Here is a 26,538-nt window from a genome sequence, read left to right on the forward strand (position 1 = left end):
TGGTCAGTTAGCTGCCCCTGACCCCCTCCCACCTTCCCTCCATGGTCTGTGTGTATGCCATCACAGTCTCACTGTTGCTCTTCATGGTGTGTCTTGCTTCTAGTGCCCATCCTGCCTGACCTCCATGGCTATCTTGCTGCTCCTGCCCTGCCCCCTTGCCCCCAGCCCTCTGTTTACATGTGCAGACCCCTACTCCCTCCTGGCTTGTCTGTTCCATTGTAATGCCCCTGATCCGTCCCTCCTGCCCTTTATGGTCTGTTATGCTGCAGCTTTCTCTCCTGTCTGTCCATTATGGTCAGCTAGCTACCATTGCCTCTTGCCCCTCTGTTCTCTGTTGTCCATGTGCATGGTCCTGTCCCCTCCCTCTTGCTTTCTATGGATTGTTGTGCTGCACTCCCGTCCCGCATGCCCTGTGTGGTGTATTGTGCTGCTGCAAACCCTGATGCCTGCCCTGCAGGGTCAGTTTGGTGCACCTCTCCATGTCCCTCCTGTCCTCTGTTATCCAAGTCCATGTCCCTACCCCATTTCCTTCCATGATCCAATGTACCATACTTGCGAACATTTTGAACTTGGTAAGAGGGAGATTTTGAAAAAAAACTGGGGTATTGATTTTCCCCTTTGAGTTACATTGAAAAAGAGGAGATTGTAGACAGGAGACAGATCAAATAAAGCCCATTTGAGCTTAAAAACATTGGACGTTTCCTGGCTGAATCGGGTCTGTTGGCATGTATGGTTGTACTACCATTGCCTCTTCCTTCTGCCCACAATGGTCTATTACATTGCCACAGCCTCTCTTGCAAGTCCTGTATTGTTGGTTTGTTGCCCCTGCCCCCCTTTCCACTGCCCTCCATAGTCTGTTGTGCTGCCATGGCCCTTCCTGCCTACTCAGTGTGGTTAAATTGTTGCCTTTGCACCCTCCTACCTGCCTTCAATTTTCAGAGTCCGTGCCCCTGGCCTCTGCCTCTCAACAGTATCCTAATGAACAACTAGATTGCTAACATTCTATATTTATTACAAAAGTGTGGATCGCCTGACGTCATCTTGATGTTATCAAAACTGTAATACCTAGAGCATTTCCTTTAGAAACTACATATATGAGAGGGTCTTATTGGCATCAAAATTATGGTTAGTGCTCTAAAAGACTAAAATAAGGACATATTTTCAGAATTTTCAAATAGCGACAAAGCACTTTTAAATTATTTGTTATCTTTATGTTTTTTTATCCAGTTGACCACTTGATTAAATGTTGCACTTTGGGGAGAGGATGTGGTGTTACTTCCAGAACTGCAGACTTTGCAACTGGGGACCAGGTTGGAGTTTCTGCTTCAGCTCGACATTCTGTGATTCTGGTCAAATCACTTAGTCTCCCCATGTCTACAACCAAAATGAATTTGTTCTTGTGTGATGTAACCAATGCTCATGTAAAGCACTCCAATACCTGACAAGTCTGCACTAAATAACACTGCAAAAACACAAAATAATAAGTGTTTTGCACACTTCTGTCATTGGGCTATATTTGGGCTACATCTGGGTGATTTTGGGCTACATTTGGGCTCTTTTGTCTCCGGTGGCCATTTTGGGAGATTTATTTGTTATGAAGTTTCCTAATTTCCTCATGTACTGCAGTCTCCTCAGTAGGAAATGCTTTCAGTTTTTTACTTTGATTCCATCATGAAGGTATTCAGATATGTCACACATTTGCCATAAATTCTGAATGTTAGCACTCTAGTTGCTCATTAGATCACTGTAGTAAAACTACTGTTCACCATGGAAGTCTGTTCCTGGTATTAAAAGTGCATGTTTCAGTCTGCATGTCAGAATTAATGAAATAGAAGAGGATTTGAGAAGTCACTCAAAATGTGTCCTCATTTTCTTTCTTCAGCATTAATCATAATTTCTATGGCAAGATGAACCCCCTCATCGTGTTCCTTTTTAAATTAAATGTTTTAAGTGTTACCAGTTTATTCCAATCAAGATGGCTTCAGGTGTGCCATACTTTTGTCATAATGAAGACAGTAAGCGCTCTAGTTGTTTTTAAGAACACTCTGGGACATTCTGTCATTGGGCTATACTTGGGCTACATCTGGGTGATATTTGGGCTACATTTCGGCTCTTTTGTCTCTGGTGACCATCTTGGGAGACTTTAGGAAATGCTTTCAGTTTTTTACTTTGATTCCATCAAGAAGGGATTCAGATGTGTCACACATTTGCCACAAATTCAGAATGTTAGCACTCTTTTTGCTCATTAGACCACTGTAGTAAAGCTACTGCTCACCAGGGGAAACTGCTGCTCGTATTGAAAGTGCATGTTTCAGTCTGCATGTCAGAATTTTTTAATGAAATAGAAGAGGATTTGAGAAGTCACTCAAAATGTGCCCTAATTTTTCTTTCTGCAGCACTAATCATAATTTTTATGGAAAAATGAACCCCCTCATTTTGTTCCTTTTTTAATTAAATGTTTTAAGAGTTACCACTTTAATCCAAGCAAGATGGCTTTAGGTGTGCCATACGTTTATCATAAGTAGGACTGTTAGCGCTCTAGTTGTTCTTTGGAACACTCTGGGAAGCTGTAGTAGAACACAAAGGAATCAACTGACAGTCTCTGCCCTTGTTGGATGTATATGTTTTACTGAGAATGTCAGACTTCATTCTCACATGACTGAGAAAGATAATGTGAATTTACAGAAAATATGCTCTCAGTTTAGCTTATAGATCACCTTCCAAACCTCTGTGGGAAAAGCATGAGAAAATATTTTTCTCTCAATCATGATATCCCAGCAGAAGGCTTTTTCACATGGTGAAATCACCTTAGAACATACCACAATTCCTAAAATGAGTATGGTACCATCAACAAATGATTCATAATGTAACTAAAGTCTTAAAACCTTCTATTAACTGCAATGCTTTTTAATGAGGTGCTATCATGTATATTGGTCCCAAGATGGCTGCCAACACTTCTTGGATGAAGTGCTGACAGCCAATCAGATCTCAGGATGAGATGTGTGGTTAGGCTCCGCCCACATATATATATGATTTTACTTTTGATTTTCTCAGGAACTACTGAACAGATTGACACCAGACCTGCAAAAGGCACTTCCCTGACCTGAGGACTACCTCTCTGCCAAATTTCAAGTAATTCTGTTCAGCCGTTCGGGCTGTACCTTGGACTAAAGGTCCCTATGGAAAAATGCATGGGGAAAACGCGTTTTGGAACCCCCCTTTTTTCTCGGCCCCCGCTTGACGAATCACCCCGAGACTTTCAGGGTAGGAGCGGAGCGGAGCGCCCCACCTATTTTGAAAATGTTGCGAGGATTCGTCAACCGGCGCCAAAGTTATTCCAAATAGAATGTTGCGGATTTCCTATGGAAACACGGTCCTAACTATAACTATCTACTGGCGACCGCCAGTAGAATATATATATATATATATATATATATATATATATATATATATATATATATATATATATATATATATATATATATATATATATATATATATATATATATATATATATATATATATATATATATATATATATATATATATATATATATATATATATATATATATATATATATATATATATATATATATATATATATATATATATATATATATATATATATATATATATATATATATATATATATATATATATCTCAATGATCCTTGCCTTAACTCCTTCTATTGCCGGAAAGCAATATATATCTCTTGTGTGACTGTAACTCCAGAATATCATCAAGGTACGAAGATCCTAATCAGGGTAAGTCACAACACAGTCCTAAATTATCCTGTGCTCATCCTCTGGTAGCTTTGCACGGACCAGGAAGGCTTAACTTAAAGAATTTGTGCAATAACACAAACAACATCACAGTAAATCCACCACAAAAAGACTCCAGAACAGTTTAGAAAAACAGAGAATACTTATCTGAGTAAAACAAGACCAAAGCAATCACAATCCATCAAGTAGAAGTCGAGATATTGAATTTAGAAGAAATAAATGCAATAAAGCTCTTAGAAGCAGGTAGTGCTAAAACGTTTACTTGAGGTTGCAAAGGACCGGTGCAAATCCAAAGTTGAGGCAGACAGCAATGGAGTGCGGGCCAGCTACGGGGACCCACTTGGGCCAGCTGAACACAGTACCTTTGATCCTGGGGTGCAGTCAGTGTGGCAAGGCTTTGCGAGGCTTCACGTCATCTGGCGTCGGTTCCGAGAGGCTGTGTGTCGAGGCTTTGCATCGTCCGACGTTGTTTTCGAGAGGCTGTGCGGTGAGCCTTTGAGTTGTCCAGCATCGGTTTCAAGGAACTGTCAAGGTTTCCTGTCGGTTTTTGTAGCAATCAGCTACAGAAGCCAATTCTGAGGCTCAGAACTCAGCCCGCGCATGCGCATTTGTGAGGAAGAAGTCGGCGAAAGAGCAGGAAGAGGGAGCCTCGAGACGCCGCAGCTCAGGTAAGTCATTTTAATTACTTTTCCATGCAGCTAAACATTGTAAGGGCAATTAAAAGAGGGCTGGAGGGAGGCGGGTGGCAGGCAACTCCGCTCCGCCTTGGCGTGTGCGTAGCCTGCCTGCTACACCTACTTCACAGACCGCAAAGTAGGCAACACTACGCACACTCCACGGGCGGAGCGGAGCAGTACGCCCACGGTTACTAACAAGCCCTTGGAGATCACTTGGAGGGAAGGCAGAGTCCAGCTCTCCTTCAGCAGACAACAAGCAGAAAAAAAGTCCTTCCAGAAAAGCATTCTAGTTGAGTCCTTTGGGCAGCACAGCAATTCTTCTGACAGATATTTGGTGCAGGTCCAGAAGTGATTTGATGGGTTCAGAAACCCTGAACGTATACCCAAATGTGCCTTTGAGGTAATGGAATCGTCAAAGTGTGGTTTTGAAGTGCACCAGTATCCCTTTCAACCCAGCCCTGGCTCCAGACTGCCAGTGGGGGGTAATCAGACCTGTGTGTGGGGTCAGCCACCACCCTTTGAAATGTAAGTAATGTAATGTAATGTAATTTTATTTTTGTAAAGCGCGACTTACACTCCACGGAGCATCTTGGCGCTGACCACTCATGTCTAGGAGGTGTTTGGCCAGGGAGCTAGTGAGGCACCGGTAAGACAGTATCTGGTGTCTCTGAGGATTGGGTTTAGACTAGGGCTAAACAGGCTGTGTCTGTGAGCCCCTTCCTCCCACTTGCCGAGGTAGACCCGACAAGATGTGGATGGATGCAGATGGTGCTCAATCGCACCCAGCCCTTCCTCTGTTTGTGGCTGTCTAGAAGGAGTGCACAAAGGGGAACTGTCACCTAGCCCAGACGTTCATTAGAGACAGGTTGTAAGGCATACAGAGCAGTAAGAGCTGAGAAACGTCCACTTTCTAAAAGTGCCATTTCTAAAATAGTAATGTTAAATTCGACTTTACCAGTAAAGATGATTTATCATTACCATTCCAAAGATATGTACCATGAAAAAGCTACTCCTTTCTGATCAGGAATTACAGATTAAAGGTATTTTAAGGAATTCCGAATGCTAGCCTATGAGAGGAGTAGGCCTCACAGCAGTGAAAAATATATGTAGCTGTTTTTCACTACCAGAACATGTATAACATAATAGTACATGTCCTACCTTTTACTTATATAGCACCCTGGATTACCAAGGGTCTTCTTTAGGGTTGACTTATATGTAATAAAAGGAATGTTTAAGGTTTGGCAAGTAGTTTTAAATGCCAGGTCGAAGTGGCAGTAAACTGCACATACAGGCCCTGTAATGGCAGACCTGATACATGGTTAAGGGGCTACGTATGTGGGTGGCACAATTAGTGATGCAGCTCACAGGTAGCATTTAATTTACAGGCCCTGGGCACATGTAGTGTACTCTACTAGGAGCTTATAAGTAAAAATAATATGCCGGTTGGGTTTGAGCCAATGTTACCATGTTTAGGTGTGAGAGCACAAACACTTTAGTACTGGTTAGCAGTGCTAAAGTGCACAGAGCCCTACAACCAGCAAAAACAAGTACAGAAAAAGAGGTGGAGGAAGGCAAAAAGTTTTAGGTGACCCTTCAGAGTGGCCATTTTCCAACATTTATATCGATGTCATAGTGGAAGTTAATCCAGGCCACAGATATTCTCTACAGTATCTCCGTACAGTCACTGTAGTCTGACATATCTGGAACTACCTTTGCCAAGCTCTAAAGTTATATTTCTGTCCTTGTATATACTATTTATTCAACATTGGTCAAACGGTTCAATCAGCAGCTCATCCTCTCCATCTTTTCAATTGTACCAAAATCCGCATTGTCTTGTGAAGGGAGAGGCTGCTGGTATGGACTCCCTTTATGTAATTGTCCTGGAGCGTGGTGGAGGTGTTACTAGAGTTTTCCTCACACCATCAGCAACCATCGTCCTTGGTGGTACTGCTGTAGTATAGATTCAGTATGGTGTTAACCAGCAGTACTTTAGAATGGCAAGGAGGAAGAAATTAACCACAAGGAGATGATGGATGGAGCGCTAAAACTTTTCAGACACTCACCCCAGTCACAGATTTGTATTGAATCCATCATCGTTCTTTAGCTCACTTCGTCCCCCCAGGTCTGACCTAGCCATTTGCAAATCAGCCTTGACCCTGATCCTTGTAGGAAGAGTCTAGTACAGCCTGAATTGCCAAGCCAGGTCTTCCCTGGACTGGAAACAAGCATCCCGGGACCGGTTTCTGGGTGACACCCCCCCATCATCCAGGCTAGCGTGAATCCAGTGGCAAAGTGAGCAAGGGACCTACGTCCGGGCATACCAGGTCTTCCCTGGACTGGAAACAAGCATCCTGGGACTGGTTTCTGGGTACCACCCACCATCAGTCAGGCTAACGTGAATCCAGTGGCAAAGTGAGAAAGGGACCTACATACGGGCATACCCTGCCAACTTAGAGCGAACAAAGCAAACACAAGGAGATGATGGACAGAGCGCTGAAACTTTTCAGACACTCACCCCCTGGGTTGAATCCATCATCATTTTTTAGCTCACTTCGCCACCTCAATTCAGACCTAGCTATATGGAAACAGTCCAGCCCGAACTGCCAAGCCAGGACTTCCCTGAACCGTAAACAAGCATCCTAGGACCGGTTTCGGGGTAACACCCCTCATCAGCCAGGCTGGCTTGAATCCAGTGGCAAAGTGAGCAAGGGACCCTCGTCTGGGCAAACCCTGCCAACTTAGAGCGAACAAAGCAAACACAAGGAGATGATGGACAAAGTGCTGAAACTTTTCAGACATTCACCCCAGTCACAGATCTGGGTTGAAACCATCATCATTCTTTAGCTCACTTTGCCACCCCAGTTCAGACCCAGCCATATGCAAATCAGTCTTGACCAAGTTCCTCATGGGAACATTGCAGCCCAAACTGCCAAGCCAGGTCTTTCCTGGGACCGGTTTTGGGGTAACACCCCTCATCAGCTAGGTTAGCTTGACTCCAGTGGCAAAGTGAGCAAGGGACCCACGTTTGGGCATACCATGGCAACTTAGGACAAACACAAGGAGACAATGGACTGATCGCTGAAGCTTTTCAGACACTCACCCCCATCACAAATCTAGGTTGAATCCATCATCGTTCTTTAGCTCCCTTTACCACCCCAGTTCAGACCTAGCCTTATGCAAATCAGTCTTGACCCTGTGCCTCATGGGAACAGTCCAGACCGAACTGCCAAGCCAGATCTTCCCTGGAATGGAAACAAGCATCCTGGGACCAGTTTTGGGGTAACACACCTTATCAGCCAGGTTAGCATGAATCCAGTGGCAAAGTGAGCAAGGGGCCCATTTCTTAGCATACCCTGCTAACTGGAGGAAGAAATTGCACTTCTGTTGTTTACGTAAGACACTCATCTCAGCTGTTTCACAAGAAAGGAATTCCAATATTATGCATTGTGGGACATAGAATACTTTAGTGGTATTGTGTTTTCAGCACTACAATTTTTGTGCTCAGTTCAGTTGTCTGCCTCAAACTAATCTCAGTTCCTCTGTTGAAAAGTGACTCACTCTGCTCTCCCCTTTTGGATTTTGGAATGCCTATGTGAGACAGGGAGAGTGTGGTGGAATCAAGATAAATACTGGAAAGGTGAGGGGGCAGGAAAAATGCTTAAGATGGGCAAACAACAGTAGCTAGTATGGTCCGTGGGAAACAGTGATGTTTGCTACTTCATCTAGCCTTGCTGCACCCCAAGAGTCTTCTCTCTTAGGGTAAGTGAAGCCAATCAAAGCCAACACCTTGGAGTACTCTGAGCTACATTTTGTAAATAGAAATACCCATGTAAGTAACTTTGGCTCTCTTACCCTGGTAAACCAGGGAGCCCTCTACATACATACTTTGTCAGACCATCCTACACATACTTGAGGAGGGTTTTTGCATTGAGGGTTTTCCATTAACAGATGCCCTATAAATGGCATATATCTCAAGTACCCTTATTTTACTGTAGTCTATTCCTCTGTCTTGTATAGCACATTGCTACCCAAAATGGGCTTCCCAGCGTTGTTAATCCTAGCTGGAGTGAGAATAGATAAGGGGACTTAGGGAATAAGGTACGTTTTCAATTGTTTTCTAAAGCTCATTAGGTTGTCAACCAATCTCAAACTGGTAGGCAGTGAATTCCAGAGTTTAGGTGCAAAATATATAAAAGAACGGCCTCCACTTCTAGCTCTCTTAACTCTGGAGACAACAAGACGGCCCAGATTGTTTGACCTGAGATCCCTCTTGGTCTGGTGGGGGGTAACCAACTGATGGAGGACATGTGGGCCTGCTTTGTTTTGTCCGATGTGTAATGCATAGTATCTTGAATTGTATTCTGCAGTTTATAGCCAGTCAGTGAAGAGTTTTAAACACAGTACCTGCTGATTGCTTTTTAGGAATACCCAACAGTATTTGAGCGGCAGCATTCTAGATAATTGAATTGAATCACTATCGTTCGGACCCCTCACAAGATTTTGCAGCGAATCCCTTCAGTTTTTGCTTCAGCACTAGAAGTGTTGGAATGTGTGTCTTTTTCAGGTAACAAAATGGTCCAGAGTTCGTTCATCCCGATCACCTCCCGTTGCCTTTGGTGACACAATGCATATTTTATAGACACAACCTTAAGTCTACCCTTTTCTTTGCTTTTCGTTGTTACTGCCTGCGGGTGTTTGTAGGCTAAATTGGTTCTTATATAACCATTGTTGAATTTTAGGACATCGATTTGTATTTTTTAAATTTTTTGGGAGAAAGTTCAAATCATGATACAATATAGACACTTGTGCATATAAACAAGATAAAGTACAATGTGTATACATGCTCAATATAACTTACATTGAACAACACACTGAGAATACTTAAGTATGTCCTTCTATTGGCAATAGACTTATTATACTTTAAAAAATGACAGATTTTTATATATACGTTGACGGTTATTGCACAGTTCACCGTTATACAATAAACAAATATAAAGTGACATGTGCATACATTAAATATAGAGTGATATTCGAACACCTAGACCCATAGATCTGTATCAGACCGCTTTTTCGGACCAAATGTAATACAGTTACTAAGACAAACAATACGAATACCCAAATCTTTTTTATTAATTATTTCCTATAGGTCCCCAAAGTTTCTCAAATTTCCTAAGAGATCCTGTTCCTAATGCATAGCGTCTTTCTAATTCTTTAGCTTTACCCAATTTTGCTTTCCATGCATAGAATGAAGGTACATTTTTACCTCACCAATTTTGTAAAATTAGAGATCTTTCCACTTGGGCAGATATATATAAGTACTCTTCTTGCATATCATTCAGCGTTAAACTTGGGGAACATCCCAAAATTGCAATATAATTGTCAATAGCTATAGATCGGCCTATGGTCTTCTAAGGTATTTTTCAATTTCACCCCATAGATTCTCGATTTTGGGACAATCCCAAATGATATGTGACCATGTGTCTCCTCCTATTTTTGCACATCGGAAACATCTGTCTTCTACCTGGGAAATATGCTATGTAGGAATGAAGGGGTTCTATAGAGTAGCCATTTTAAATAAAATTGCATGCGTTTAAAATTAGCTCCTCTAATTGCTATGGCATTGAGTCTGTTAATTCTCCTCCAGGTTGTTCTTGGGATCTGTATATTTTCTTTTTTACGCCATTTATCTTGCATTTTCTCATAGATAGCAATCGATGTACTCTCCACAAAGATTTTTATCCTAGCACTTACTGGCCACTTTTCAGGGTTTTCTACAGCTTCAATTATTTCAGAGGTTGCTGTTAAAGTTCCTATATCTATATTTACTAGAATGTGTTTTATTTTAATGTATGACTATTGAGCATATCTTTGGAATGTAGGAGCCCGGTCTCTATTTCAGGCCATTTTTTCCAGGAGTCTAGGTTAAGGAAATACTTGCCTGTATCCATTTTCCTCCCACTTTTTCAATTCACCAGGCTGCAGTAATTTAACCTCCCCCGAATAGAGAACAGACAGACTTTACCATTTATTCTTGGAATCCTATAGAAAGCTAACAGTTAAGCTCTTTGTTTGAGAATCCATTGGAGGACTTTGTACCATACTTTTTTGGGATCTTTAACTATTCTTGCTGGGTCCTTAATTTTATATTCTATTAAAATTTTATTCATGAAAAAATTATCTATTTCGAAAGTGTCCGATTGGGTAAATTATCTTGTGTTTGTTGTGCGCAAAATTTGCAAAATAGTGTTCTCTTATGTTTGGGAGGGACAATCCTCCCTCTTCCTTCGGAACATTTAAAGTGCCTAGTGCTAATCTTGGCGTCTTATTAGCCCAAAAAAAGGATGAAAACAGACTATCTCCTTAAAAAAAGACATTTGTAGTGCACACGGAGCTGCTGCGAATAAAAAGTTAAACAGTGGTAAAATAAACATTCGAATAAGTGCCACTCGACCTAAAATTGATAATGGTAATTGATTCCACCCTGCTAAAAGATACTTAACCTTTTGTATCAGGGGAATATAATTCAGCTGGAACAACTCCTCTATTTTCTCTGTCACATGTATCCCTAAATACCGGAACAATTACATAGAATAATTTCTGTCTTGGCCTTATTTATTTTGTATCCACCTATTGCCTGAAATTCCGTAAAGATCCCTAGGATCTCCTCTTGGGTATGATCCCTAGAGTTTAAAAAACGAACAATATCGTCATGCCTTGCAGAGGTGTGGTATGAGGCATTTTTTGTCTAATAGCTATTGCAAGGGGTTCAATAAAAAGGGCGAATAAAAGAGGGGAGAGGGGGCAACCTTGTCTCGTACCCTGATTTATTCGACGAGAACCTATATTTTTTGAATTAATCAAAATTTGCGCCTGAGAGCCTTCATAGAGTTTTATTATCAATTGTATAAAACCTTCTGGGAACCAACTTTTCAAGAATTATAAAAAGACAGTCCCAGGACACTAAATCGAAGGCTTTCTCAGCATCTAAAAAGCACACCTGAGCTTTAATATTGTTCTTTTGAAAGTAATCCAGGGCTTCTATTAAAATGTTTGTATTTGTCAAAAGCTGTCTCCCTGCCACAAATCCACATTGATCTGCATGAATAAGAGAACCTACAATCTTATTAAGTATATTTGTGAGAAGTTTTGTAAAAATCTTGTAGTCAACGTTAAGAAGGCTAATAGGTATATAAGAGTTGACGTTTTCTCTATCTTTAGCTTTTTTCAAAACGCGGACTACTACCACTATGTGAAAAGAGGTTGGAGGTTCTCCCCCGTTCAATAGATGGTTGGCTAGTTTTAGGATTTGTATATGAAGAGTCGGGGCTAGTCTGTTATATAATTCTGCTGGTAGACCGCCCTCCCCGGTCGCTTTACAGTTGCTTAACAAACCAGTCACTAATTGTACTTCCTCAATAGAGTATTCCTTAAGAATGATTTTCTAATATCATCATGCAGTGAAGGGATCGGGAGTTTATTAAGTTTATTAAGAAAACCTGTAATAAGTTCTGGTGACGTTTGTCGATCTGACTGATAAATTCCCCTGTAATGTGTCAGAAAAGTATCTCCGGTATCTTTAGTGTCTAATAATTGTGTTTTAAATATCTCATCTTGAATACTTTCAATTCTATTTTTTACCTGCTTCTCCTTTGCCTGCCATGTAAGTAGCTTCCCAGTGTACTCACTATCCTCATATGTCTTCTGAAGATATGTCCTACTAACTAGATCCCCTAGTTGATAGTAGTAATCCTGCATCCGCGATTTTGCTTGTAGCAACTCCTATTTTGTTTTAAAATTTCTATGTTTCACTTGATCATTATTTGCATGTGCATAGCGCGCCTCAGTTTTTAATCTTTCTTCCTTTTTAGCCTTTTGTTGCGGGATTTCTTTTGAAGTAATTATCCCACGTAAAGTAGCCTTAAATGCATCCCACACTATGTTTATTGGTGTTGAGTCTGTATTATTGGAAAAAAAAATATTAATCTCATTTGCTATTTCCCTACACCACCTCTCATTTTCCAAGTTCAATTTATTAAGATACCATCTCATGGGCGTTTTCGCCTGTGAACCTGCCCCCCCCATTCCCATCTTAATTAAAGCATGGTCTGAGAATGCGTTTGGGATATGATCGTATATATATATATATGCTTCTTCCCCTTCCTGCTCTTCTTTTACCATCTCAGACCTTGATTCCACTGTACTTTCAATGCTTTCAATACTCACTTGCTCCCCACTTGGTGCGATCAGTGTGGTCAGTGAAAGGATCTCTATACCTAAGGTACTTTGAAGGGGAGGAGTGACTGTACAGGCATTTTGTAGAGAGTTTAATGCACCTTGCGGTACCAGGCCGGCTTCGCCTTCATCTCTGTTGTGGAGTTGCAATATATCTTTAGGCTTACTCACAACCTGAGGCTTTGGAAGTAAAAAAAAAAGAGAAAGTATTCCTTTGGGCTAAGTAGAGCTTTCATATTTGCTTCCATATTTGCATTCTGAGTCTATTCACTTATGCTTAGATCTAAACTTCTGCACGCCCCCATCTGACTAACTGGCAGTTTTCCATATTTATGCGAACTGTTTTGTGCCTCCAGATCCGACATGCACTCCTCATCCTCCAATGGATCGGTGGGGTTGTTCTGCCCATGTTGTTTCCCTCTTTCGGCTCTCTCAGCTCGCGCCTTGGCCATCAGTTCCATCTTCTGTTGCGTAGTTCTCTGGCCTCTTCTTACTCCCCTTGGGGCCGGAGAAGGTGTAGTTGCCTGACCTGGCATCTCTATTATCTCCTTTTTCTCTCCTGGTTTAGGTTGTTTTGTGCGCATTTTACTTTCTATACAAGGAAAGGGCACAGCTGCTATTGAGCCCTGTTGGGGGTATACACCTTAAGCCGACTATAGGGGGCTAGACGATATTGGGTGCTTGCAATACACCTTGAAGACCATCCAGCTTGTAATTGTTCATATATTTATAAATCTCGCAGTGGTAGAAGGATTATGGGAAAGAATAAAGTGAATTAGCACGTGACAGTAATAGTAATAATGTAAAGTAACTCCGTAGTCCAAGAGTATAGTGGACCAATAGGATAAGATGACAAAGTCACAATAGAATGCTATAGAACGTTCTTGGTACTGGACCCACTGTCTCTACAGTTTGCCATTAGATATTTCCATTGGACCGGCAATTACAGCTCCCTTGCAATAATACTACTCCTCCAAAGCTTCTCTCATACTGTTTGTTTCCTACTGGCCGACTGCAATTAAGTGTGCCGTCTCCACTTCACTCCACTCCTCCCCCCTTCGTACCTCCTGAGCTCACTGACCTGTAAGGGGAGGGGAATGTCTTCAACGGAGTTTGTCACCAAACCAAAAAGCGATGTAGGGGCGGTGGCAGAGACTGGACGCACCTTGCAGAACAGAGACGGTAGGTCAAAGGTCCTCTGCCGCGAGCTGGAGAAATCGGCTGGATACGTCCATCACATGGCAAGGCTGCGTAAAGCTGTGTGCCCCGCAGAGGTAGTGGTAGAGTAGAAACCGCAGCCGCAAGGAAAATGGAGCCAGTACTCAGCCGTTTTCTGAAACCATGGCGCTGCGGCACAGATGCACGGCTACACAGCGGGGCACTGCGGGATGCCGCAGGCAAACGCAACTCCTCCAAAAGCGCCATCAATGCCGGTAACAAACAGCTAAGCTCTGAGCGTCCGACGACATCAGAGACTCAAAGACAGACCAGAAGCCGGCGCCTGGAACTGGGGGTGGAGCATTGGGTGAGCCTGCTGGCGCTAGCAGCTACGTGTGTGGGCCAAGCCTGCCATCTCGAATATTTTAATTTTTGGTACAGATACAAACCTTGTAGTTACTAACGCCGCCTTTTATTCAAATGGAAAGATTTAAGATGTTATGAAACAGCAAGCTGGCAGATTTCAGATGTTCCCTCTTTTATGTAAGTGTAACTCTTTGTTTCAGAGATGGATTCTTGACTCATGTACTCTACTGGAAATATAAACTTCATCCATGGATAGTTCAGAATAACAGGATGGTCTAGGATATTCCATCATATGATATGATTGCTGACAGGCCTTGCTTCTTAGAGATGTGAGTTTACTTCAACCATCACAAGTTTAAAACCCTTCATTCATGTCAAGACCATATAACAATTTTCTTTCTCAATCTCTGTGACAGTTTTGAAAATTTGCCGCTAAAAACATTGCGGATGAAGCTTGCCACAGATAATCTTTGAATATCTTAAAGGCAGACCAATTTTTAGTGTTGTATTTATAAAGCAATAAAACTCTGAGGTTTCCAAATGTTTTGGTCTATGTTAGGCTGTTATTGATCTGTTTTGTACTCATGAACCAACTGAGACTTCTATCATGTCTCCGAGCTGCGCTTTGAGAATGATGGTCCTACCAACATAAGTGATATTACCTGATCAGCATAAATTGATTGGGTCTGTCTCTAAAGATTTTTTGCGCAATAGTTTAATGGCAGTTTTGAGTGCTGTATTTATATATTTCTGTAATACTTGAATAGCAAAAAATACTAATTAGCGTTTGTCTATTTTGAAGTAAGAGTGGTTTGGCTATATTGATTTTCTGTAGATACCATCACCCCTGTAGATTTCTCTATGTGATTCAGTGGTGGCAATGTTTTCTTGAAAGAAAACTGCCTTTACAGATAAGTCTGGTGTTGTATCGTAACAGGTTTAGGAAACTTGTTTAAATGGGCACTTCTCTCACTGTTAATCATGCCACCGAGTTGTATGGTGTTAGGTGTTTATTTGTGCAAATAGATCATTTGGGGTTATTAGTGCAATTTGTAAAAAAAAAAATCTTACTTACTATGCTAGGTGAGTTTCTTGCTGGAAAGCTTTGAATTCTCACAGTTATCAAATTATAGTTGCTGAATTGCACTACCTCTTGGGACTGGCCTTCCATTCTATATGGGTCGAAGTAGTATAATAGAATGTATTCTTTGCACTGACTAGGTGTTAGACCTGACATCCTTGGCATGGGTTTTTCCCCTATCTTTTTCCTCTGCTACCTGGATTTTTGATGCTGTGCTGAATTTCGTTTTTGCTGGTTTAGATGCTTTGGACACTCTGCCACTGCTAATCAGTGCCAGAGTGTAAGTGCTCCCTGTGTAAAATATCATATTGATTGGATATACCCGATTGGCATATTTGTATCACCATGAAGTCCCTAGTAAAGTGCACTGTGTGTGCCAGGGCTGGTGATGACAGATGCTACTAGTGGGCCTGCAGCGCTGATTGCGCCACCCACACGAGTAGCCCTAAAATGGTGTCTCAGGCCTGCCACCGCAGGCCTGCCTGCAGTCCCTAGACTGCCATGTCCTCCTGGCTAGTGTCCCTTGCTCATTGCACCATCAGGATTCAGGCAAGCCGGGCCGACGAAGGCTGTGATGCCAGAAACCGGTCCCCGGAAGCTTGTTTCCTTCCCAGTATAAGAATTGGCTTGGTAGTTTGGTTTGCCCTGTTCCCATCATGCACTGGGACAGGTACAGACTAATTTGCATGTAGCCAGGTTCTGAGCTGGGATGGTGAGGTGAGCTAAAAAACGGTGATGGATTAAAACCATGATCTCTTGACTTGGTAAGAGTATTCTGCATCATTCAGAAACTCTGTCCATCACCACCCCCTTTTTCCCAAATCGATTTTATCCACACTCAGTGTGGGAGGGTATGCTCAGACGTGAGTCCCTTGCTCATTGCACCATCAGGATTCAGGCAAGCCGGGCCGACGAAGGCTGTGATGCCAGAAACCGGTCCCCGGAAGCTTGTTTCCTTCCCAGTATAAGAATTGGCTTGGTAGTTTGGTTTGCCCTGTTCCCATCATGCACTGGGACAGGTACAGACTAATTTGCATGTAGCCAGGTTCTGAGCTGGGATGGTGAGGTGAGCTAAAAAACGGTGATGGATTAAAACCATGATCTCTTGACTTGGTAAGAGTATTCTGCATCATTCAGAAACTCTGTCCATCACCACCCCCTTTTTCCCAAATAGGTGTTAGACCTGACATCCTTGGCATGGGTTTTTCCCCTATCTTTTTCCTCTGCTACCTGGATTTTTGATGCTGTGCTGAATTTCGTTTTTGCTGGTTTAGATGCTTTGGACACTCTGCCACTGCTAATCAGTGCCAGAGTGTAAGTGCTCCCTGTGTAAAATATCATATTGATTGGATATACCCGATTGGCATATTTGTATCACCATGAAGTCCCTAGTAAAGTGCACTGTGTGTGCCAGGGCTGGTGATGACAGATGCTACTAGTGGGCCTGCAGCGCTGATTGCGCCACCCACACGAGTAGCCCTAAAATGGTGTCTCAGGCCTGCCACCGCAGGCCTGCCTGCAGTCCCTAGACTGCCATGTCCTCCTGGCTAGTGTCCACACTGGCCGGGCCTAACCCTTCCCTTTTTATGCACATCAGTCATCCCTATGGAAGGCCCAAGGTACCCCCCTGGGCAGGGTGCAGTGTATGTAAAAGGTAGAGCATGTACTAGTGCAGGTATCATGCTCTGGTAGTGAATAGCGGCCATTTTGTGTGTTCACTGCTGCAAGGTTATCTTGCTCCATAGGCTAACATGGGGAGGCTGGTGCCAATGGCCATCAGCCTATCTTCTCATAGGAACAAGATAAGACATGAGTCTTTGATATCCCTGAGCTCAGCATTTACTAACACATCTTTTAGGAGAGGTTGTTTTTAAATCCTGAGTTGGAGAACAGTACTTTGTAGAGAGTAGCTGTTCTCTTGTCTGACCCTTCTGTGTGCCTGGGCATGCTTGTGGATTGACTGTCTGGTTTGAGAGTGACAGGGTCTGGGGAGCCCCCAGGAGGTTGGATGAGTCAGCCCTTTGCTGAATGACTGCATTTGCAAGTAGAGTGGAGGGAGGAGATAGCACCTGGGAGTGAATAGGGCTGTGCCTGCCTGCCACACTGCTGGCTCCACCTCCTGCTGGGCGGCTGACAACTCTGCCCCTCACTCTGAAAAGAAAGCAGAAGCCAGGAAATCAAAGTGCTCCAGCAACACCCAGAACTGGATCAGACCGGGCTCAGGACCCACTTGCACAAAGACTTCAAAGACTTTTAGGGGTATAAGTACAGGACCCCTGACAACAGATTTTTAGATTCTACAATCAAGAGGAACCTCTGCTGAAAGACGGACCACTGAAGGACTGAAGGAAGATTGCCTTGCTGTGTGCTCTAAGGGCTGACCTGTTCTGCTGTGCAACTGAAGCTGAGGAGGAGAAGGGGTCTTGCTGTGTGCTGTGACCCTACCTACTTGACCTAAACAAGACTTTGCTGTGTGCTGTGTCTTCAACTCTGAATCTCCAAGGGCCTGAGAAGAGCTGGCCTCCTGTTTTGCAACCCAGGGACAGAAAGGTTGCCAAGACTTCAAGACTCTGCTGTGCCCCCCCTGGGCTGCTGTGTACTGCAGAGATCGTGGGCTGTGTGTCAAGTGCCTGAAACATCTGCCCCGTGAAGTGCACTGGCTGCTCTCTGCTTTGCTTGAGAGCGCCGCGCTGATCTTTGCCTGAAACCGGCTGCCGCGTTGAGAAGACCGATGTGCTCATCGGCACGTGTATTGCTGTGGCCAAAAGATCGTGGGCGTCCCCAGTGCTAACTGAGCTGCTGTGAGGCTTGGTGGCGTCTCGATCGACCCGCTGACACTGGGCGCCTTAAAATACCCTGCCCGCAATACACCGCCGTGGCCCGGGGCCCGAAATTGATCAGTAACTGTGTTTCCCCGCTCCGCAAAGCCGCGGAGAAAGAAGCGAGGAGGCCGCGACCTGAGTGGTTGCTGGTGGAGGCTTGGCCGGAGGAGCCGCGCTGCGAGTGGCTGACTCCGGTGACATCTGACATCGTCACTGGGGGCTCGTCGAGGGAGCCGCGACCTGATTGGTCCATCGCTCGAGAGCTGCAGAAACCTGAGAGGAGCGCTTCGGTTATACGCGCAGGGGCACCGCTGGAGAAACAGGTTTGTTTAAGTACTGAGAGCCTACAAAAGTATTCTTTTTGAATCATAATTCACACGAGAGACTAGAGACTATCCTTTTTATCTTCCTAGCAACCGGAGAAAGCTGAAGAGAACCGGAAACTAATGTGCAATGCTATGGTAGTTGATTTTCATTACTGAAACTAGATAAAGATATATTTTGAATATACTCACCTGTGTGGTCTGCATTTGTGGTGTACTGGGGGGTCATTGTGGTCGTTACTTGCAAATACTTAACACATTGCCTTGGGGATAAGCCTGTCTGCTCGAGCCAAGCTACCTAGAGGGTGAGCAGGGGTTATCTACAGTGTGTGTCCCTGTACCCTGACTAGAAGCAAGGGTCCCTATTTGGTCTAAGGTACTTACCTCTGCCAACTAGAGACCTCTAGGTCTAACACTAGGCATGATAATGACTGAGAAGGATATGGTGGAATGAAATGCCTACAATCACATGAAATGAAAACCAAGAGCAGATTTTTTTTGCATCACTCTAAGGCTAGGCATCCATTTTTTTTATTACATGGAAGGTGTATTAAACACTTTTTCACTTTGGCTGAATTCTGAGATTGTCAGAATTGGCAGTGTGTTCTCGGCTTGTTTGGAATCCAGTTCTGAGCTGTAAAGGAGTGTGCCATGAAGGGTTTCAATGTAAATTATGAACACTAGAGACTTTCCTTTGACTGTTCTACAACTCCACATTTGATGAGTGCAAGGTGATTGTGTGCTCAGTCTATATCATCGACCCATAGCAAGGAATAAGGCCATGGCCACTTACTTGCTAGTCCTTCGTTTAAGATATGGTGGAAGCTGTAGCTGTAGCTGAAGATGAAAGTTAGTCGGTGCATACCAACCAGCTTCTGCTTGTGATACATTGTTTTTTGTTCTTGTGCCTCACAGAGATTAGAGATGGCTGCCCTGCCTGTGGAGTGGCCAGAGAAGGCAGGGACCAGTCTCGCCCACAGAAGTGACGAAAGCTAAAGGAGTGAGTGGCATTTAGAGCAAGAGGCTCTGCGTGTGACCTCAGCGTAACTTCTGCCCTCTGGTACTGGCCCTCTGACATCGAATGCCAGGATCTCCGGGTGCTACGCAAGTCTACCTTTCAGGAGCTGCTGTTCTCTTGTACACTGCCCTCTGCCACTCTAGTAAAATCTGTGATTCTCCTAACTTTCAGGATAGGCTGGTTTCTTATCAGGGGTGTGTGTCCTTGGAAGTGTGCAATGTCTGGGCTTGCAACCAATGTTCACAACATAGGCTTCAAAGGAACTTTCTGTTAGCTGTACTCCTCTCTGACCAGAATTTGGGTCAGAAACTATCATACAAAGGGCGAGGCATTTGGGTGAAAAAATGAGGAGTAAAAGACTTTCAGTGCTTATAGAGAATTAGTCTGGAATAAATGCCTTCCACCCTGATTCTGCGTCACCTTTTCATCTTTCTGCTGTAAGTGTGTGCTGTCCAAGATGTGCATGGAGAGGCTGCAAACGAGCCAAACAGCGAAGTCCGATTACAAAAAGATGTATTCTGTTAGAAGCTAAACTTCTCAAAGAACATTGCAGTTCAGCAGTGACATTTCCTCAATGTAGGGGTCAATCTCTAGAGAGAGAGTGGGTGGATTAGTGCAGTGACTAGGTCACTGGTTTGCATGTCAATATCACAAGGGTCAGTGGGAACTGGTTGCATGCTCTTCCTGTTGACCATTTTAGGGGGCAGGGCTTGCCACCATCTAATGGTGATTAGTTTACTGACAGAAATACCCAGGTAGCGGGCAGGTGGTTGGATTATCTACATGGGCAGCCCAGGCAGCAACTGTGACTGATGGAAGTGAATGATTGGTTATGGCAGATTGCTAGGAGTTTCTTTAATGTGATTGAGTCAGAAAGGTGAGTATGAGTTCTGAGAATTTGAGTAGGATGGGGTGGATGCCTTTAGCAATGCGGGAGCTCTTCCTTACAGGATATATCCCTTGGGAAGCCCCGCTCTAGGAAAAGTCGTGCTAGGGTGAAACAGGACATTAGAATAATCCCAATAGATGGACACCAGGCCCACCGTGATCCCCTGAGGTAGCCTAGTCTTATTCACCGTTCTGGAGATCAAAATGATCTTGCACCTGCAGACTCTGACAGTGGAAATATAAGTGGGAGAGGCATGTAGGGCATTAGTAGGGAAACCAGCACTATTGGCTTATCAGCGCGCTACCCTTTGTCTGGCATGGGTGATGTCCCAGTTCAGCTGTCAGGAAAGCCACCATCCTGGAAACTCTAGTGATATGCTTTGTAGGAAGACCATTCCTGAGTCAGTCTACTAGAGAAAGGACATGAGGGAGCGTTCCCACTTCATGGCCCAGAATTCCTGTATCCTGCCTATGTGACAGTTCCAGGTGACATGCTTAAGATGTATTTGGGTAATTGTCCCTACAAATGTGTTGGCTTGTCTTGGTCTGTTGTGAGAACCATGGCTGTCGAAATGGGAGGGATCTCCTATGCGCATTTCTTTTATGGGAGTGCTGTCCAAATTTACAGCTTTGTACATTCCCAATAAAGAAGTGTTTGTTCACAACTGTCAAGTCTGTGCTTCTTTATGGAGAGCTAGGAATGCTGACATCCTAAACACAGGTGGTGTAAAGAGGTGAACACTGTACATATTAAATATCGCACTACACAAATCCATACTCCATCCCACGAGCTAAGGCAAGCCATCACTTGAACACAGTATGGTTTTGCTATTGTACCCATGCTAGGAATTATGACCTTTCAATAAATAAGAACCGAGTTTGAGAAATGTGGTTACTATTCGATGTAAGCAGTAATCTTGGAAGAGTTCAGACAAGATTAACTCCTAGAGGTGGTGAAGGCCTTAGGTTAAGGCTGTGGATAGTTAAACACACTTAGTGACCCTTTTGATGTCTAATCCGTTGGATATCCATTTTTGTTTAGACCCAAAGTCCTATTTTAATTGTAATTACATTGTATGTGCATTTTATCGTTTCTTTGATCAAGGTCATACATTTTGACTTTTTCTATGTGAATGTGTTATCCAATGCATTGGTCATGGTCTGCTTGTAATGATTTTAATTAATCGAACAATTAAACAAATAAACAATGTTAGGGACAACTTGTCCAAAGCACACAGCACACTCTTAAATTAACCTCCTTGCATGTCACTGCTAACTAGAAGGACTGAAGGCCAAAAGAGGAGGATTCAAGCAACATCAGCCTGAGCGCCTGCCTTCGAATCATGCCTTACTGCCTTACGCTGAAATGACAGAGAAAAGTCACCCCCTATGGATTTATTTTGGTTAGTTCACAATGGAAGCAGTGAACCAGGTAAGGAAATTGTCAGGTATGCTTATTGGGGGAAGAATAAGATAGGCTCATGTGGAAGGAAAGGGCATATAATACCTGGGGCCGTATTACAATAAGTGCTGCAGGCGTTTGCGCCCGCTTTGCTTGCCCCCGGGATACTTTGGTATTACAGAAGGGGGCGCAGACACTTGTTCGTCCCCTTCAGTAATACCGATAGACCTGGTGCACTGAAAGCACCAGCGCTACCATCAGGGGGCATTCCCTCATTTGCAAAGGGGCGTGCCCTATTCAAATGAGGGATTTCCTTTGCCTCTGCGCCCGCGCCATATTGCAGACGAGTGCGCAGAGGCAAAGAAGCTCTCAGGGGGTGCACTCACTGTGCACCACCTTCTTGGTGGCACACTGTGAGTGCGCCCCCTGAGAGCAGCCCTCTGGAAGGGAGGGACCCCCCAGACTTTCCCTTGCAGGCGGGTGCAGTCACTGACTGCACCCGTCTGCAAGGGAATCTCTAATCCCCTTTAAAAGTGGAGGCGGGTTGCCGCCTGCATTGTGAAAACACAGAGCAGCTGCAGGCAGCTGCTCTGTGTTTTCTCATAAATGCTCTGCCCCCAGGGAAGCGCGAGCTTCCGGCTGCCCTGGGGGCACCAAATTCCCAATAATGGGATGCATTGTCATTGTTTGCGCCCTGCCCACCTTTTGAAAGGTGTGCTGGGTGCAAACAATGACAATGCGTATGGGATTTTAAATGGCAGTCTGATTTCTTCTAATCCGTGACTTGTGACACAGTTGCTGATGATGACGAAAATACTTATAACTCGACTATTATAAGCTATTACAATCGAGTTCTGACATCACAGTGCCTGCAGCCTGAGTCAACAGCCGAGGTGAAAGGCAGGTCAGGTCATGGAGCATAATTGAAGCAGCTGTTTAAAGCAACGAAAACGGACCCTTTCTTTTCTTTCTTGTGTTTTATTTTAATAGCTTACAATGACAAACAGAGAAAATATGTTTAGTTTTTTGCACTCCTTGGGTAGAGAAAAGCTAGAATCTTTCTGCATGTTTGTACAAATCCCAAGCTATTGTACCTTTTTTTTTAAACTAACTTGTATTGAACAGTTTCTAATATATTTTACATATAGAGCAGTGCACTTGAACAAAAAGAACTTATTCAGTCTTTTATATATTTCCTTTAGTCCTTTATTTCAAAGGAAGTTTCATAAAAAAAACAGCCATGTTTGTGTAACCGAGCCACCACAATACATCTGTGTAACCTGTACCAGTACCTATTCTGTTGAGATTAAAAATTGTAATGTACGTATGTCTGGCAAAAAGTACCTTTTAATGCATGTCCTATTCTTTCATATATCTGCTGACTTCACTAAATTCTTTCAGTTTGTATGACAACTTAAGTTTTCAGTGTTCATTCCTGATTCTCCTTCAAGAACATGTACACAGTAAATTATGGTGTCCTGTCAGAGCACCCACCCAGGTGAGGTGTAATCTTCATCTTGTACACTGCACAAGCCCTTGCTCACATCAGGTGTACACAGCGCTTTGCTCAGAGGTGTCCTTGATGCCACCTTCATACCCCTCAAGGGTGCATTCCACAGTGTTTCATGCCAGACAACACAGCAATGCCAGTGTGATATTAAGCCATACCCCTAAGACCTCCTCTGGTTCCGTCCATGAGCCTGCATCAAATTCAAATCCTAATACATTGTCTACAAAGTGTTATGCGCCAGAAAACCAGATTTGTATTGTCCTACAATAGAACCACAATGGTGTTTACAATCACATATAATCAACAGCACAGGGCGGACCATCACAGGTAAAGGATTCTGCCCGGATATCCCCCAATAATGAAGAAAACAAAATCAGTACATAAAATAACAAGGCTTGGGATCGACCAGCGCAATTGCTCTTATCAAAGCTACTTCACACCTATCCTCACTAATAGATTACAGGGAAGGTCCAGCATAAAGATAACCAACAGTGCACGTAAAGAACACCACCCTGCCCCCCTGCGGTGTCCTCTCCCTGCTGCACCACTTTCCCTCCTCCCCAAACCTGCTACTGTCAGGGCTAGGTTTACACTATGAAAATACCTCTAAAATTATTCAATTAAACGTGACAGAGAGTAATACTGTTGCTCCAATGCCCAACAGTGTAATCAGATGATCAAGCATCATGGGCCTTATGTAGGTGGGCTTGCATTTACCACTTCATAAATACCGAATCATACCGAATCGGTATTTATGAAGTAGTAAATGCTATGTAGGTAATGAGTCGGTAATTATTACCGATTCGTTAAAATTCGGTAATTACCGAATCGGTATTTACCGATTCGGTAATGAGGCATACCTTCCCATTGATGGGAAGGTATGCCTCATTACCGAATCGGTAAATACCGATTCGGTAATGGGGGGAACACATGCAAGGGTGGCAGGGTATCACAATGACACCCTGTTGCACCCCTGAAACGGCCATGTGTGCACATGTGGCACACATACATGCCCTAAGGGCATGTATGTCTGCCACATTGCACACTTGTAGGCGCTTTGAAATGCATTTCCACATCCATTCTTCATTTACCACCAACTATTAGTTGGTGGTAAATACCGACTCAAAACATCACCCACACACTCCCCCTACATCTCATTTCTGTATTCGGAATTTACCGAATCGGTAAAATTACCGATTCGGTAAAATTACCGATTCGGTAATTTTACCGATTCGGTAAATTCCGAATACAGAAATTGTCCCCCTACATACCAAAAGCCTAAATACCGGTCGGTAACGGTATAATTACCGAAAATCGGCCGTTACCGACCGGTATTTGGCTACCTACATGAGGCCCCATATGTGGTCAATGTTGAAAGCTGCTGAGAAGGGGCAGGCCTCAGGAGAAACCTGACATGATGGGCCCCTTTTAAGATCCAGGTTCCTGGGCCTCTCTTGCCCACCGCTGTTATGAATGCAGACTAGATAAACAGTATGACAGCCTGAAGCCCAGGTTCCAAGGGAACTGATAGGGGAAGGTTTTGAAGTCTGGTGCAAGTTTTGAGTTCTCAGGAGGGGAGCACCCCCTCCCTCCTGTATGAGCTGATTCAAGCTGGCCGCCAACTGACTGCATTGCTAGGCGAACTACCATCACAAGAATCTGAGAAGGTTTGTGACAATGTACATCATGATCTGCATGGCCTGGACTGGTGGCAGAGTCCTAAACGCTCCCTGTGGGAGTCGGAGCTGGGAGGCGACTGGGGCTTTTGGCTGTCTGTTCCAGTGTATCCAGACCACCTTATCTCTGGCTGGAGTCCACCAGTGATTAGAGCTTACTGGCTACACCATGGTCCTGAAACAAAAGCCCCCACACAACACTGTTGATTCCAAGCCACACAACCAGCATGATTGGAAGGTGAGAAAGACCATTGAAAATACACTATGGGGGGGGACATTTTGAATGGAAGTATCAATACCAGTGATTTGCTTACGCTTTGTTGTATTATGGGAAATTAAATTCTACACCTGGAGAGGGGTGCACAAGCATTGAATTGGCTTTAAGAAGCAAAAAATAAGCTACTGTGGCAGAGTCCATCGCCATTTGCTGGTGGGCATCATTAGTTAATTCACTTGGGAGGGTTTGAGGCCAATGGAAGTAGGTAATGACAAGAAGTGTTCATAGGTGATGCAAGGAGGATGAATGCGCCAGATAGTTTGAAAGGAGGTAGGCAACTGGTTGCCTTCCACTTATCCCCTGAGGTGTAGCAACATAGTGGTTTGATCGGCTGATCGTAGCACGCTAAGAAGGCATTTCAGCGGTCATGATTTTCTGCCTCATAATGCTACTTTTGTGTTTCTATTCATCCGTGGTCCATAAAGGGGGTGGTAATTGTGTTTGTAATCCACCAATCCCAAATTAATGCAGGGGGTAAGGGCATATAGGTGTTTCATGCGGAGGCACCACTCACACATGGTTGTGAGGTTTCTCTCACCCGAGATTATCTGCAAGTCAGATTGTCATAGGGACCCTCCAATTACCTGGTGAATGAAGTGGGGCCCTGGTGGCTCAGGCACAATTCCCACGGGTCTGCAAGAAGGCCCTATAGTTATTGGGGGTGCTCACTGAAGAATTTACTTCACACTCATATAGGAACGGCATAACTACAACTGTGGAAGGCATGGGAGTGGCACTGGAGGGGATAAAGGCCATTAGGAGATGGAAATCCAGTTGCTTTGAGCGCTATGTGCGATCTTGTTTGGAATAGGGTTGAGGTGGATAAGCCAGTTCATTGGAGGACAGTGAGCAATAGCCTCCTTTTGTTAATTTATTTATAGGGAAAGCCATGAAGTGTCTTTGCAAAGGTATTCAGTCCTCTCCATGGCAGCCACTAAAAAGCGAGGCCAGTAACTGAGCATCATTGGTTGTGTTTGAGGGGCATCGAGTAACATCACCTACCAGTACGTTTAGGTAAGGTCTTGAGGCTGATTGTTTCCTAAGTGGTACATTGCATTTGTTCATGTCAGGGAAAATAACATGATCCCACTGGAGATGTGGGAACTCCATGAAGGGTTCACATCTATGTTTGCCAAACTGCACCACTTGCTCCCTGGCACCCTGTTGTTATTGTTGAAATCATCCCTCGTGGGTTATGGCCCTCCAGTGCTAATCCTGATGCTTTGAGCAAGTCATTGAATAAGCTAAACCATTTGATGCATTTTATTTTTAAGGTTGCAGCCATAGATACCATTAGGCTTGGGCTGCTACACCTGGGGAGTAC

At 43.8% G+C, this 26,538-nt stretch overlaps 1 protein-coding gene across 3 annotated transcripts in view; it reads left to right on the forward strand.

Annotated features, from left to right (window-relative positions):
* The window catches only part of LOC146790029 (uncharacterized), a 205,528-nt gene extending 184,516 nt beyond the window's left edge, over positions 1-21,012 (forward strand). For 2 of the 3 annotated variants that reach the window (XM_085630161.1, XM_085630159.1), the window contains one exon: positions 19,359-21,006. In XM_085630161.1, coding sequence (XP_085486287.1) covers positions 19,359-19,429 — 71 coding nt within the window. In that variant the 3' untranslated portion in view covers positions 19,430-21,006. Of the gene's footprint in view, positions 1-19,358 lie in introns of all 3 variants that reach the window. The other variant, XM_085630160.1, reaches the window with a different exon arrangement.
* Positions 21,013-26,538: the final 5,526 nt, after the last annotated feature.

This window comes from Triturus cristatus, chromosome 10 (assembly GCF_964204655.1).
Source record: "Triturus cristatus chromosome 10, aTriCri1.1, whole genome shotgun sequence".
Lineage (NCBI taxonomy): Eukaryota > Metazoa > Chordata > Amphibia > Caudata > Salamandridae > Triturus > Triturus cristatus.